Source organism: Oncorhynchus mykiss, chromosome 20 (genome assembly GCF_013265735.2).
Source record: "Oncorhynchus mykiss isolate Arlee chromosome 20, USDA_OmykA_1.1, whole genome shotgun sequence".
In the NCBI taxonomy this organism is placed as follows: domain Eukaryota; kingdom Metazoa; phylum Chordata; class Actinopteri; order Salmoniformes; family Salmonidae; genus Oncorhynchus; species Oncorhynchus mykiss.
The window spans coordinates 13,337,338-13,352,423 of NC_048584.1; the positions used below are offsets into that span (position 1 = coordinate 13,337,338).

Genomic DNA, 15,086 nt, shown 5'->3' on the forward strand with positions numbered 1-15,086 from the left:
AGACCATTTAAAAAATGCTTGCTTTTTCCAGCGGTCTACTCGTATTAATATTTGTAATGACCCTTTTGTAATGGCGCTTTAGGGGATGGCTGCTGTTTTTTACGGGCTCCTAACCAATTGTGCTATTTTGTGTGTTTTATTGTTTGTTGCTTCTTTTGTAGATAATATTTCTGCCGCTCTCTCTTATGACCGAAAGGAGTTTCTGGATATCAGAACAGCAATTACTGACCTCAAACTGGTCTAAGAATCTTTTCTTTAATGAGTCGGACGCAAAGGGTTTATTGCTTTTCCCGGACCAGGCCCAAATCCCCGTCATTCACATGAAGAGGAGACTCCAATACAGGGGGCGCAGATCTGGGTCCTTGTGCGAATTTGTTGGCGAGTGGGTAACCCGCCTCTACCATCCGTCCTATTGGCCAACGTGCAATCATTGGAGAATAAACTGGATGACCTCTGTTCGGGACTATCCTACCAATGGGACATTAACTGTAATGTCTTATGTTTCACGAGTCGTGGCTGAAAGATAACACGGATAATCTACAGTCAATCTACAGTTTTCTGTGCATCGGCAAGACAGAACAGCAACGTCTGGTAAGACGAAGGGTGGCAGTCTGTGCCTATTTGTTAATAACAGCTGGTGCGCGATCTCTAATATTAAGGAAGTCTCAAGGTTTTGCTCGCCTGAGGTAGAGTACGTCACAATAAGCTGTAGACTAAACTATTTTAAATGTCATCTATTTTTCATAGCGGTCTATTTACTACCACAAACCGATGCTGGCACTAAGACCGCACTCAGAGCTGTATAAGGCCAACAAGAAAATGCTCATCCAGAAGTGGCACTCCTAGTGGCTGGGGACTTTAATGCAGAAAACTTCAACCCTTTTCACCTAATTTCTACCAGCATGTCACATGTGCATCCAGAGGAAAAAAACCTAGACCACCTTTACACCACACACACAGACGCATATAAAGTAGAGGTAGACCGATTTATTGGAGGACCAAAAAAGCCGATACCGATTTAATCGGACGATTTTAAAAAATAAACATAAATAAATAAATAAAAAACATTTGTAATAATGACAATTACAACAATACTGAATGAACACTTAATATAATACATCAATAAAATCAATTTAGCCTCAAATAAATAATGAAACACGTTCAATTTGCTTTTAATATTGCAAAAACAAAGTGTTGGAGAAGAAAGTAAAAATGCAATATGTGCCATGTAAGAAAGCTAACGTTTAAGTTCCTTGCTCAGAACCTGAGAACATATGAAAGTTGGTGGTTCCTTTTTAACATGAGACTTCAATATTCCAAGGTAAGAAGAGGTTTTAGGTTGTAGTTAATATAGTATTTATAGGACCATTTCTCTCTATACCATTTATTTCATATACCTTTGGCTATTGGATGTTCTTATAGGCACTATAGTATTGCCAGTGTAACAGTATAGCTTCCGTCCCTCTCCTCGCCCCTACCTGGGCTCGAACCAGGTACACATCGACAACAGCCACACTCGAAGCATTGTTACCCATAGCTTCACAAAAGCCGTGGCCCTTGCAGCGCAAGGGGAATAACTACTCCAAGTGTCAGAGCGAGTGAGGTTTGAAACGCTATTAGCGCACACCCAGCTAACTAGCTAGTCATTTCACATTGGTTACACCAGCCATTAATTAGGCTGATAGGCTTGAAGTCATCAACAGCGCTGTGCTTGTGAAGAGCTGCTGGCAAAATGCATAAAATGCAGTTTGAATGAATGATCTGTTAGATAGCAAATGTTCAGTTTTTCCTGAAAGATTATTTGTTTAGGAGAAATCGCGTCACGTTTGGCTACCAAAAAAAAACGAAAATCCAGTCATCAATTACGCCGAACTTTTTTCCAAATTAACTCCGTAATATCGACTGAAACATGGCAAACGTTGTTTAGAACCAATCCTCAAGGTGTTTTTCACATATCTCTTCGATGATATATCCTTCGTGGAAGTGTGCGTTCCGTTCTGAATCCCAGGACAAAATGACCGCAACTGGAGATTACGCACAAATTTAGACAAAGGCCACCGGGCGGACCTCTGGAAAATGTAGTCTCTTATGGCCAATCTTCCAATGATATGCCTACAAATACGTCACAATGCTGCAGACATCTTGAAGAAACCACAGAAAGCACATGGTCGTTCCTGCTGCATTCACAGCCATATAAGGAGACATTTGAAAACAGAGCTTCAGAGATTCTGCTCATTTCCTGTTTGACGTTTCATCTTGGTTTCGCCTGTAGAATGAGTTCTGTGGCACTCACAGATAATATCTTTGCAGTTTTGGAAACTTTAGACTGTGTTCTTTCCAAAGCTGCATAGTCCAAAGCTGCATAGTCGAGCATCTTTTCGTGACAAAATATTGCGCTTAAAACGGGCACGTTTTTTTATCCAATAATGAAATAGCGCCCCTATAGGCTTAACAGGTTAATTGCCTACCTTTTGTAAGCTGTTAATGTCTTAACCACTCTTCCACAGGTGCATGTTCATTAATTGTTTATGGTTAATTGAACAAGCATGGGAAACAGTGTTTAAACCCTTTACAATTTAGATCTGTGAAGATATTTGGATTTTTACAAATTATCTTTGAAAGACAGGGTCCTGAAAAAAGGATGTTTATTTTACTGAGTTTATGTATCCCAACCAGAAGCCATGGATTACAGGCAACATCAGGACAGAGCTAAAGGCTAGAGCTGCCGGCTTTCAAGGAGTGGGACACTAATCCGGACGCTTAAGAAATCTCGCTATGCCCTCTGACAAACCATCAAACAGGCAACGCAACAATACAGGACTAAGATCGAATCCTACTACACCAGCTCCGATGCTTGTCGAATGTGACAGGGCTTGCAAACTATTACGCATTACAAAGGTAAGCCCAGCCGCGGGCTGCCCAGTGACACCAGCCTACCAGATGAGCCAAATGACTTCTTTGCGGTTTTCGAGGCAAGCAACACTGAAGCATGCATGAGAGCACCAGCTGTTCTGGAAGACTGTGTGATCATGCTCTCCACAGCTGATGTGAGTAAGACATTCACAAGGCAGCAGGGCCAGACTGATTACCAGGACGTATACTGTTAGCATGCGCTGACCAACTGGCAAGTGTCTTCACTGACATTTTCAACCTCTCCCTGATCCAGTCTGTAATGCCTACGTGTTTCAAGCATACCACCATAGTCCAAGGTAACCTGCATAAATGTCTACCGACCCATAGTACTCATGTCTGGTAGATTTATCAAGTAGGACCGGGCCCAAATCCCCATCAAGACAAAAAAAGACATCTGTTAACATGAATGGAGGCCACTTTCCTGCGGGTCCGTTTTTCTCTCATGTTGGGTAGGCTTCGCCGATTATTTTGTTGTGCCACAGATGATATTTTGCCCAAACTGTGTATGCCATGGGCTCTCCAAACCTGTTCCTTTAGCTACCCAGTGCTTCCCTTGGGAAACCAAGTGAAATCTGTTTGGGAACATCGATAGTAACATGTTTTCACAACGCTACATATTTCATCAAACATGTTGACAGCCCCTTTCTCTGCGAGAAAGGAATGAAATAGTGGCGGAGATGGAAACACAGTGAGGGTTGCTGTAGCTAAAAGTAATGTCAGTCTTTTAATTATGGGAAAAAAGCCCTATTACTAGACTATTCAAAATCTAAAACAAATTGGGCAATTTTATGTTTAATCTGATTTTGTTTAATTTGGGCTAGACAAATTATGTACCAAAGATCTTAAATCAGTATTTAAAAAAATGTTCTTCCATGGGCAGAATCATTATTTTAATAATTTGTTTTTTCGGGCTCATGTATAGGCCTATGTTTATTTGTGAGCTTTAATATGCATATGAGTGTTTTGAAAGAATCATCCACTTAGAAATCGCTGTCCATTTCATTGTTAGCCCACAACCATGTTTTCCACTCTTTCAACCTATTGTTGAACTTCTTTCTTCAAATTGATCAATCGCAGTGTGGTGAGTTTTCCATTGTATTTGCATTAATGCATTGATGTCAGAGTGGCTAGAGGGACAATAGAGCCCTGCAGACCAGTGTGTGTTAAAGGAGATTACCATGACTCGACAGTCATGTAGATTTTTACTGCGTTCATGACTGCCAGGCTGGCGGTAATATGGTCTCCTAAACAGCCCCAGTAGTGCATACGGCCCAGTACATCACTGGGGCAAAGCTTCCTGCCATCCAGGACTTCTATACCAGGCGGTGTCAGAATGGCCCTAAAGATTGTCAGAAGAGTTCATCCACCCAAGTCATAGACTGTTCTCTCTGCTACCGGACAGCAAGTATGCAAGTCTAGGTCCAAAAGGCTCCTTAACAGCTTTTACCCCCAGGCCTTAAGACTGCTGAACAATGAATCAGATGGCTACCCGGACTATTTGCATTGACCCCCTTTTTTACGATGCTGCTACGCGCTGTTTATTATCTATGCATAGTCATTTTGCTTCTACCCACATGTACATTTGACCTTAATCACCTCGACTACCTCGTACCCCCGCACGTTGACTCTGTACTGGAACCCCCTGTATATGGCCTCGTTACTTTTTTTACTTTAAAAAGTTAAAGAAGTAACTTTATTTAGCGTTTTCTTACTCTGCGTCATTGGTTAAGGGCTTGTAAGTAAGCATTTCACTGTAAGGTCTACACCAGTTGTATTCGGCGCATGTGACAAATAACATTTGATTTTATACGCCAACACCATTCTGTTGGGTACACCCACATCTTTCCAACACAAAAGCATATTTTTCACTCATATTGTAATGAATTATAGGTCATATTTAAGAAACACTGGACAGTTTCTTTCACGTCTACCTCTGTAAATGTCCATTTGTGTTTAGAAATAACATGTTTTGGGGGTGTTTTAATCTTAGCACGACATGTTCTCACCGCTTTGGTTCTCTCTTCCCCTTTCTCATTCTTTTTCCTCTTGTTCTTGCTTCTCACTCTCATTTCTCTCTGTCCTTCTCCTGTCCCCCGTCTCTCTACAGCTCAAGCCAGCCCAGCACACCCATGGTCCAGCAGGCAGCTGATGGAAGATCCGGTTCCCAACGTGCCCACCATGGTCTCCAGGCTGCCCAAGTTTGGCTCGCGCCCCGCGGCTGTGGCTGCCACCGCCCCACTGACCAATGGGACCTGCCACCAACCCGTTTCCAGCATCATGGGCAAAGGGTTACCAACTGCCACCACCAGGCAGAACGGGACAATGCGGATGCCCCCTCCCTCCTCTCTGAAGGGGAAAGGAGGAGAGGCTGTGGAGAGGGGGGTGGACTCGGGGGAGGAGGGTGGAACTGGAGCTGGGCATCACCTCCAACAACCGCAGCCCTCACCAGCGGCGGTACGGGAGATTAAGAAGCCATCCGCCATGCCTGCCACGACTAAGGTACGGGGGTGTGCTTCTGTGGTATCCTCCAACAGCCCTAGAACTATACCCTCCAAAACTGGGCCTCACGGGGCCATCCCCAAACAGGCTTTGTCTGGACAGAGTCTCTGCAACGGCAAAGCGGGCCTCAGCGGCCAGGCGGGTGGTGATGGACAGTTTGGGTCTGGGAATGGCTCCCTCAGGCGGGGCCAGAGCTGTGGTTCCCCCCACAGCAACCTGACCAGCAGCCTGTCCCACTCCCAGTCCAGCGACAGCCTGGATACCGCCTCGGAGGAGAACATGGTGCGCTCCCGGAGCCTCACCCACGTCAAGAGGATCCCCTCCCCCACCCAGCCGCCCATCATCCGCTCCTACTCCTTCAACAGGGCCTCAGAGCTGGCCAAGGAGCTGCCCAGGCCTCTAGTCAAGTCCCGACTGGTCAAGACATCTCCCTTGGCCAAACCGACACCTGTGCTGAGTAGTGCGGGGAGAGGGAACGGCCTACACCTCGGTAAGGGTGGACATGGACTAGCACCAGGCAGGGCTGTGGTGGGAACAGCTAGCTGCATCTTGCCCCCCACCACACTGAGGAATTCCTTACTCCCCAGTTCAGCCTCCTGCAACACCAGGCCCTCGGCCCTCAGATACAGGTTCACACGGCCCTCACTTATCAAGCAGCCTCGCCCCATCTTGGCCACCTCCACCGAGAAGGTCCAGGGCAACACAGAGGAAAGCGAGGGGAGGATGAACTCGGTGGAGACGCCCCCTGTCACCCCAGACCCATCCAGTAACACTGACAGCCCATGGAGCACCCCAGAGTGCTTAACGGAAGGCCTGCAAGAGGAGCCTGCGGCCCCCAGCGGGGTGCGTCCCCTGGGAGAAGGCCTGGAGGACATGTCCCTCTCCTCCACCTCCTCCCTGGAGCGCAACGATACCAGCGAGGAGTACATGGACGACTTTGACAACCTGGGAAACGGAGGAGAAGGCATTCTGCTGCTCCCTGCCCGTGATGGAGGGCTCGACCAATCACACTCTGTCTTGGCAGATGATGACAACGCCGACCTCATCCACCGTCACGGTGGCACCTCCATGGCAGGCCTTAACAGCTTCCTCTCTGACAGTGTAGACTGGGCCGGAATGGGACTCACTGGTAAGATTTCACATTAATCCAAATAATTGACTTTAAAGTCTAAGGGACGGTTTCCCAGACACAGATTAGGCCTAGTCCTGGACTAGAAAACACTGTCAATGGAGAACATCCATCGGCGATGCGTTTTAATCCAGGACTAGGCTTTATCTGTGTCTGGGAAATGGGCCCTAAATGACATACGATACTAACCAAAACAAATGAACCAGATATCCCTCAGTGATTAGGTAGCAGGTGAGTAAAACCTCTTCTTTCTCCTCTCTGTTATAGGGGGTAGAGGGTGCTTAGGGGCGTTGTCTCGGCGTGCTAGTCAGGCCCTGTCCGGGGGTGCAGACTACCCCCTCGGCTCTTCCCTCGACCTGTCTCCCTCAGACTCCGGCTCGGGGGGGACCTACATGTGGGACGAGGAGGGTCTGGAGCCCTTGGGGACCACCACACAGCCCTGTGGGAGCTACAACTCAGACCTCAACAGCATGGTAAGTCTGGATAGAATAAAACGTATTCAACATTTCTAGTGAGTTGACCATGAAGAATGTCATTCTATGGAATTGACAGTTCTCAACAGAATGGATTAAGATTTAATTCGTCATTGGAATGGTAGGTGTCGCTCTTCAGTAGTACTTCGGTTAGTAATGTGTGTGGGTGGGTTAAAAGCCGAAGTCAAATTTCGGTTGGACCTTGTGCGAAATTGACCAATAAAGTGATTTTCATCCCCACTGCGCGTGTGTTGGAAAACGAGTAGGATATGTGTTTCTGTTTTACTGATTGTCTAATCCCCGCTGGCTGTCATAATGTGCATAACCTTTGCCCATTTAACTTTAACTTTAATTTACACACCTTTATTAATAGTCAGCGTTTCACTTTCCCCGCTGCTGGCAAGTACTTCCGTTCTATGGAATTTCCTGGGTGATTTGTATTCTAGAGGGGCAAGGGTTGTCCTGCTGGCTTTGACCTAAATGAGCTCACTGCCGGGCACTGTTTCTGTGTGGACTCCCTGCCCACGGGATCTCACTGTCCCCAATCTGACGTCAATACTCAGGACGTTGACCTACAAGACAGGTCTTCAATGGTGCTGCTATTTCTCTGCCCAGTGTACTGTATGCAGGCAGGGCCTTTGCCTTGTGCTGTGCCACTCTGCTCCTGTACAACACAGCTACGTAGTTGTCTAGTTTCCTCTAATCTGATTGAATGCTTTTAAAATACACCCTTCCTTCCTCATCACTGATCTGAAAGTGATCGCATGGTCTCCAGCCTATTGATTTCACCAATCTCTGAGTGTCAGATCAGTCATGAAGGAAGGAAGGAAGGAAGGAAGGAAGGAAGGAAGGAAGGAAGGAAGGAAGGAAGGAAGGAAGGAAGGAGTCAGGGCCTTGTTCTGCCTCCCGAAAGTAAGAACCCAATTTCCTGGGTTCCAGCCAAAGAGTCCGTTCAATGATCTTTCCTTGAGGGAACTCATTGGCTGTTGCCCCATGTGATTTTCCCTGCTGTTTCACAGCAGCCTATCACTTGGCCAGAGAGGAGGACGCAGCCTCAGTACCAGAGGCAAGCGGAAGGATGACAGTGTAGTTATTACTGTGTGACGTGGCCTACAGGAGCAGCTTGTTACCCTTCTCCTCTCATCGATAACAGAGGAACTCCCTTTTTATATGGAGGAAAATATGGGAACAAAAAGTACATTTTTTTTTTTTTAACCATCTCATTTTTGTATTCCTGGAGGCTCATAATAAGTCAGTGACTCAGACAGTGGGTCCCATCTCTGAAACCACCCAAGTTCAGGACACAAAGCACTTCTCTGAAAAGTGCTGAATCACCTCTCCTTGGTTCGGGTAATGTTGGAAGACAAGCTCCAATACACATTGCAGCTCTCATTTCCAGGCATTTGTTTTTGCTTGGTCATGCAAAAGACCTGGTTTAGCTCCTTTTGCTTTTGTTTCTCCGTTGGAAGTTAACTCCTTTACGGGCCAGCACCTCCTAAAAGCTGTTTTGGGTTCTTAGTTCACAGCTCTTTGCCTCTATCCTTTTTCTCAATACTGTGTTTTTTCCCCCCCCAACGCAGCTAATCCGCCTCTTACTGTGATCCGGGTTAGGCTGTATTTAGTCTGATAATGTGGGGATTTTCCAGGAAGCACACCTTTGTACTGCACAGACATATTAATATGACGTTGTCCGCAAGTTGTAATCATTTGAGTCAAGGAGTTGTGTGACCCCATATAATCTAAAAACATTAGCCCATAGTCATCTCATGGATTGGGATCTCATAGTCTTTTCATATCTGACTGCAGCTAATAATCAGAGCCATAAACACACTGGTGCGTATCGTTTGGTAGCCTATGTTGAAAGTGGTACTTGGGCGACCTCTACAGGAGACTGTAAGTACTGCAACGGCTGCACTCTGAACAGAAGGCTTTTACATTATCTCTGTGCAGTGCAGAAGAATCAAGCTAGAGGGTAGCATTGATCAGCAAGTGTATCCACACACAATAGGCTATTACTGTTAGTAAATGTGTCGGGAAGATGCGCAATGTTATTAGTTTCTATTTATTGAAAATGCTGTACTGACACCGGAGGCAGTGGTTGAAAGCGCCAAAACTTAATTCAGACAATTAAACAGAAATAAATCCAATATAGGAGATTCCTTTACTATTCAGGAACATCAGGTGGAGTTAATTTTCCTGCGGTCTGAACTTGAACTGTCAAGGGTAGTTTTCCACAAAAGGTGTCACCACCCTAAAAGGCGCTGATTCGTCAAATCCGACGCCTGCGGTGGCCGTAGAGTATTTACTGAGATTACGGCCTCTGCAGAAGTCAAGGCATTTCTACTTATTGCACTTCGCAGAGCTGTTGTCAAGGAAGTGAGTTGGTGCTTATACTGACCTCCCGCCCCCACCTACCATCAACCAATCATGTCAACGCGGAAATATACAGAGCCCTCCGCATTGTTACAACATTTGGGCAGCGCATGGTCATGCGGTATGGAGCACAATTTTGGCCTCTGCCTGCCTCCAACCACATTTACGGAAACGGACTTCGAAGATAGCAGTGAACTCATTATAGAGAAATGGAGGGAATGAACAAGATGGAGGGGGAAGAGAGGGGCAGCGAACAAGAGTGTGTGTTAGAGAGACGAGGGGGAGACTTTGGGAAAGAGGGATTGAACACAAGCGAGCGAGAGAGGGAGGGGGCGATGGGGTGAGAGAAAGGAGAGACTGTGTGAGGGACTGTAGAGATGTGGGATGCTAGCTAACAGACAGGCAGGCAGATAGGCAGCCAGTTCCCCTGGTTAGTGTTGGAGCCGCAGGCCTCCTGCTGTCGCGGAGAGGTGCTAATGCACTAACACAGAACCACGCCGTCGCTGCCCAGCTCTAAAACTGTCGCGTCTGCAGCTCCCCGTCACGCTGAGGGAATTGCCTTCCTGAAGGAAATTAAATGTATTATGACTATCTGCGGGGGTATGATTAAAGTCAAATCACTTTAATTTGGCCTGCGATTGTGACATGATCAGGCCCCGCTCCCTCGCCGCGGTTTCTTCAGATTAGCTTTGAAAAATGAAGGACTCCTGTGCTACTCTCTTTTAAAGAGGACTGAGAAAGCAGTGCTGCTTTGCTAAGGACTGAGAGGAGTGCTGCTTTGCTAGGGACTGAGAGGAGTGCTGCTTTGCTAGGGACTGAGAGGAGTGCTGCTTTGCTAGGGACTGAGAGGAGTGCTGCTTTGCTAGGGACTGAGAGGAGTGCTGCTTTGCTAGGGACTGAGAGGAGTGCTGCTTTGCTAGGGACTGAGCGGAGTGCTGCTTTGCTAGGGACTGAGCGGAGTGCTGCTTTGCTAGGGACTGAGCGGAGTGCTGCTTTGCTAGGGACTGAGCGGAGTGCTGCTTTGCTAGGGACTGAGCGAGAGGAGTGCTGCTCTGCTAGGGACTGAGCGAGAGGAGTGCTGCTCTGCTAGGGACTGAGCGAGAGGAGTGCTGCTTTGCTAGGGACTGAGCGAGAGGAGTGCTGCTTTGCTAGGGACTGAGCGAGAGGAGTGCTGCTTTGCTAGGGACTGAGCGAGAGGAGTGCTGCTTTGCTAGGGACTGAGCGAGAGGAGTGCTGCTCTGCTAGGGACTGAGCGAGAGGAGTGCTGCTCTGCTAGGGACTGAGCGAGAGGAGTGCTGCTTTGCTAGGGACTGAGCGAGAGGAGTGCTGCTTTGCTAGGGACTGAGCGAGAGGAGTGCTGCTTTGCTAGGGACTGAGCGAGAGGAGTGCTGCTTTGCTAGGGACTGAGCGAGAGGAGTGCTGCTTTGCTAGGGACTGAGCGAGAGGAGTGCTGCTTTGCTAGGGACTGAGCGAGAGGAGTGCTGCTTTGCTAGGGACTGAGCGAGAGGAGTGCTGCTTTGCTAGGGACTGAGCGAGAGGAGTGCTGCTTTGCTAGGGACTGAGCGAGAGGAGTGCTGCTTTGCTAGGGACTGAGCGAGAGGAGTGCTGCTTTGCTAGGGACTGAGCGAGAGGAGTGCTGCTTTGCTAGGGACTGAGCGAGAGGAGTGCTGCTTTGCTAGGGACTGAGCGAGAGGAGTGCTGCTTTGCTAGGGACTGAGCGAGAGGAGTGCTGCTTTGCTAGGGACTGAGCGAGAGGAGTGCTGCTTTGCTAGGGACTGAGCGAGAGGAGTGCTGCTTTGCTAGGGACTGAGCGAGAGGAGTGCTGCTTTGCTAGGGACTGAGCGAGAGGAGTGCTGCTTTGCTAGGGACTGAGCGAGAGGAGTGCTGCTTTGCTAGGGACTGAGCGAGAGGAGTGCTGCTTTGCTAGGGACTGAGCGAGAGGAGTGCTGCTTTGCTAGGGACTGAGCGAGAGGAGTGCTGCTTTGCTAGGGACTGAGCGAGAGGAGTGCTGCTTTGCTAGGGACTGAGCGAGAGGAGTGCTGCTTTGCTAGGGACTGAGCGAGAGGAGTGCTGCTTTGCTAGGGACTGAGCGAGAGGAGTGCTGCTTTGCTAGGGACTGAGCGAGAGGAGTGCTGCTTTGCTAGGGACTGAGCGAGAGGAGTGCTGCTTTGCTAGGGACTGAGCGAGAGGAGTGCTGCTTTGCTAGGGACTGAGCGAGAGGAGTGCTGCTTCGCTAGGGACTGAGAGAGCGAGGAGTGCTGCTTCGCTAGGGACTGAGAGAGAGGAGTGTGTGGGACTGCGTGTTAGTTAGAGCACCGGCCCGGAGGCATGACTAATTCAGCCGGAGCTATTTGATTGCCTACCTCGCTCCAGCAGACAGTGCAGGAAGCCTGCTGTCATAATACAGTCGCTGCCCTTTTTAAATAACTTTGAACCATGCTGCCTTATGTGAGAGCAAGGCTGAGGTATTTGATTAGGTTTTTCATTATTACATCGGTGTGTGGCAAAGGCTATCCACCCAACATCATTCACACGACCATCTGCTGGCCAATGGTGATTTTGACGCATGCCAGAGACAGACAGACAGACACACACACACTCACACACACAGTCTTGTATAACTAACCTTGTGGGGACACACAATTCAGTCCCCTTCAAAATCAAATTTTCCCTAACCTTAACCCTAGCTCCTAAACCTAATTCTAACCCTAAAACAACTTCTACACAACCTCCCCCCTAGATATAGTATTTTACCTTGTGGGGACGAAACTGTAACAAAAATGTCCCCAGTTGGTCAAATGTTTGTTTGTTCGCTATTCTTGTGGGGACTTACCAGTAGAGTCACACACACACACACACACACGGAGGCCGGAGGACCTGATGCTCATTCACTTCAGGAGCCAGTGGAGTGTTAAGACAGAGAAGTGACAGTGTGCTGGGCTCCTGGAACTAATATCCCCATGCTGGCGTCAGTCCCCTCTCCTGCTGTCCTTATTCGCGTGGGAGCATCCGTTATGCTCAGGCATCACCTCAACCCTCATTCCGAGCAGCTACGTCAGCCCTGCTAAGCCTGGCCGTCCTGTCTGCCTGTGCTCGTCTCCTCACAGAGGGACAGGCCACGTCTTGCTTTACTCGCCCGGAAGGTATTGGCTGAATGTTTCAGTGCACAAGGCTGTGATGCTCCATTTACGTGGGTGTGTTACAGTATCTTAATTGGGACAAATAGCATACGGATTCACAGCTCAAATCAGGCAGCAACATGTCGGTATGCGTTGAAAGCCAATGTTAGATGTTGTCAATGACGTCGCATGTTCACTGAACACTAGACACCCTAAATGCTTGTCGGAGATGACAACTATTGATTTGGCTCTTTTGGTCTTGTTTGCCAGAAGGTCTTGTTGCCATGTATGTTGCTAGCGGAAGATGCAGAGCTTGTTAGTACAAGGCTGCTGTAAATAAACCGGTGTGCAGACAGGCCACCGGGTGGCAGTGTTGGTCCAAGCTGGATGTGAAGGTCTATAGGCCTGCAGGCCCGGGTTATGCATGTAGGGCCGTCACCATCGCCCTCATTCATGCTTCTCCTCACAGCTCAGACTCCCCCCTCCCCCCCAATCCTCTCTGGCTCTCTTTGTCTCACCACCCCGCACACACACACCACCCCGCTCCTCCATAATCATCCCCACTGCTAGAGCAGAGGATATGCAGGCGGAGCACATTATGGCCAGAAGAACGAGTGTGCCTGGGGAGACCCTTTGTTGTTCTCCGCATTGCTTCACACTATCTGGAGTTCCTAGGACTTTTTGTTGTTGTATCAATCTGAATCAATAAAGCCACGAAGTTGGATGGCGTTGCCAATGCTCGGAAATGCTGCTGAGGAAAACGTACTGACAATATGATCACAAATGTGTTTCCTCTGCAGTATTCTCCTGTATTTCAACAGCAACTGTAGCCAGAGTCGTATTCATCTGTCCTTGAGGTTTTGTAAAAGACTACAGACCAGTAAAGGATACCAAGCACAGTAGCAGCAGACAGTTGTTTGTGATCCATCCAAGGTGAGAAACCTGTTCTCAAGCCCCCAAATATTTCCCTCTTCTTGCAGTGTGCTGATGCCCCAGATCCTCTCTTCTTCCTCCTCCAGCTCTCGCTCGCTAGCTCTAGCTCGCTCGCCCCCTCTCTCTAGCTCGCTCGCCCTCTCTCTAGCTCGCTCGCCCTCTCTCTAGCTCGCTCGCCCTCTCTCTAGCTCGCTCGCCCTCTCTCTAGCTCGCTCGCCCTCTCTCTAGCTCGCTCGCCCTCTCTCTAGCTCGCTCGCCCTCTCTCTAGCTCGCTCGCCCTCTCTCTAGCTCGCTCGCCCTCTCTCTAGCTCGTCGCCCTCTCTCTAGCTCGTCGCCCTCTCTCTAGCTCGTCGCCCTCTCTCTAGCTCGCTCGCCCTCTCTCTAGCTCGCTCGCCCTCTCTCTAGCTCGCTCGCCCTCTCTCTTGCCCTCTCTCTTGCCCTCTCTCTTGCCCTCTCTCTTGCCCTCTCTCTTGCCCTCTCTCTTGCCCTCTCTCTTGCCCTCTCTCTTGCCCTCTCTCTTGCCCTCTCTAGCTCTCTCTCTAGCTCTCTCTCTAGCTCTCTCTCTAGCTCTCTCTCTAGCTCTCTCTCTAGCTCTCTCTCTAGCTCTCTCTCTAGCTCTCTCTCTAGCTCTCTCTCTAGCTCTCTCTCTAGCTCTCTCTCTAGCTCTCTCTCTCTAGCTCTCTCTCTCTAGCTCTCTCTCTCTAGCTCGCTCGCTCTCTCTCTAGCTCGCTCGCTCTCTCTCTAGCTCGCTCGCTCTCTCTCTAGCTCGCTCGCTCTCTCTCTAGCTCGCTCGCTCTCTCTCTAGCTCGCTCGCTCTCTCTCTAGCTCGCTCGCTCTCTCTCTAGCTCGCTCGCTCTCTCTCTAGCTCTCTAGCTCGCTCGCTCTCTCTCTAGCTCGCTAGCTCGCTCGCTCTCTCTCTAGCTCGCTCGCTCTCTCTCTAGCTCGCTCGCTCTCTCTCTAGCTCGCTCGCTCTCTCTCTAGCTCGCTCGCTCTCTCTCTCTCTAGCTCGCTCGCTCTCTCTCTAGCTCGCTCGCTCTCTCTCTCTCTAGCTCGCTCGCTCTCTCTCTCTCTAGCTCGCTCGCTCTCTCTCTCTCTAGCTCGCTCGCTCTCTCTCTAGCTCGCTCGCTCTCTCTCTCTCTAGCTCGCTCGCTCTCTCTCTAGCTCGCTCGCTCTCTCTCTCTCTAGCTCGCTCGCTCTCTCTCTAGCTCGCTCGCTCTCTCTCTAGCTCGCTCGCTCGCTCGCTCTCTCTCTAGCTCTCTCTCTATAGGCCTGCAGGCCCGGGTTATGCATGTAGGGCCGTCACCATCGCCCTCATTCATGCTTCTCCTCACAGCTCAGACTCCCCCCTCCCCCCCAATCCTCTCTGGCTCTCTTTGTCTCACCACCCCGCACACACACACCACCCCGCTCCTCCATAATCATCCCCACTGCTAGAGCAGAGGATATGCAGGCGGAGCACATTATGGCCAGAAGAACGAGTGTGCCTGGGGAGACCCTTTGTTGTTCTCCGCATTGCTTCACACTATCTGGAGTTCCTAGGACTTTTTGTTGTTGTATCAATCTGAATCAATAAAGCCACGAAGTTGGATGGCGTTGCCAATGCTCGGAAATGCTGCTGAGGAAAACGTACTGACAATATGATCACAA

The 15,086-nt window shown here is 49.1% G+C and overlaps 1 protein-coding gene across 5 annotated transcripts in view; it reads left to right on the top strand.

Annotated features, from left to right (window-relative positions):
- LOC110499014 (serine-rich coiled-coil domain-containing protein 2) overlaps nt 1-15,086 on the top strand; it is a 90,010-nt gene that overhangs the window by 21,130 nt on the left and 53,794 nt on the right. For all 5 annotated transcript variants that reach the window (XM_021575814.2, XM_021575813.2, XM_021575811.2 and 2 more), the window contains exons 2-3: nt 5,021-6,541; nt 6,809-7,014. In XM_021575814.2, the coding sequence (XP_021431489.2) occupies nt 5,062-6,541; nt 6,809-7,014 (1,686 nt within the window). In that variant the 5' untranslated portion in view covers nt 5,021-5,061. The remainder of the gene's footprint in view (nt 1-5,020; nt 6,542-6,808; nt 7,015-15,086) is intronic.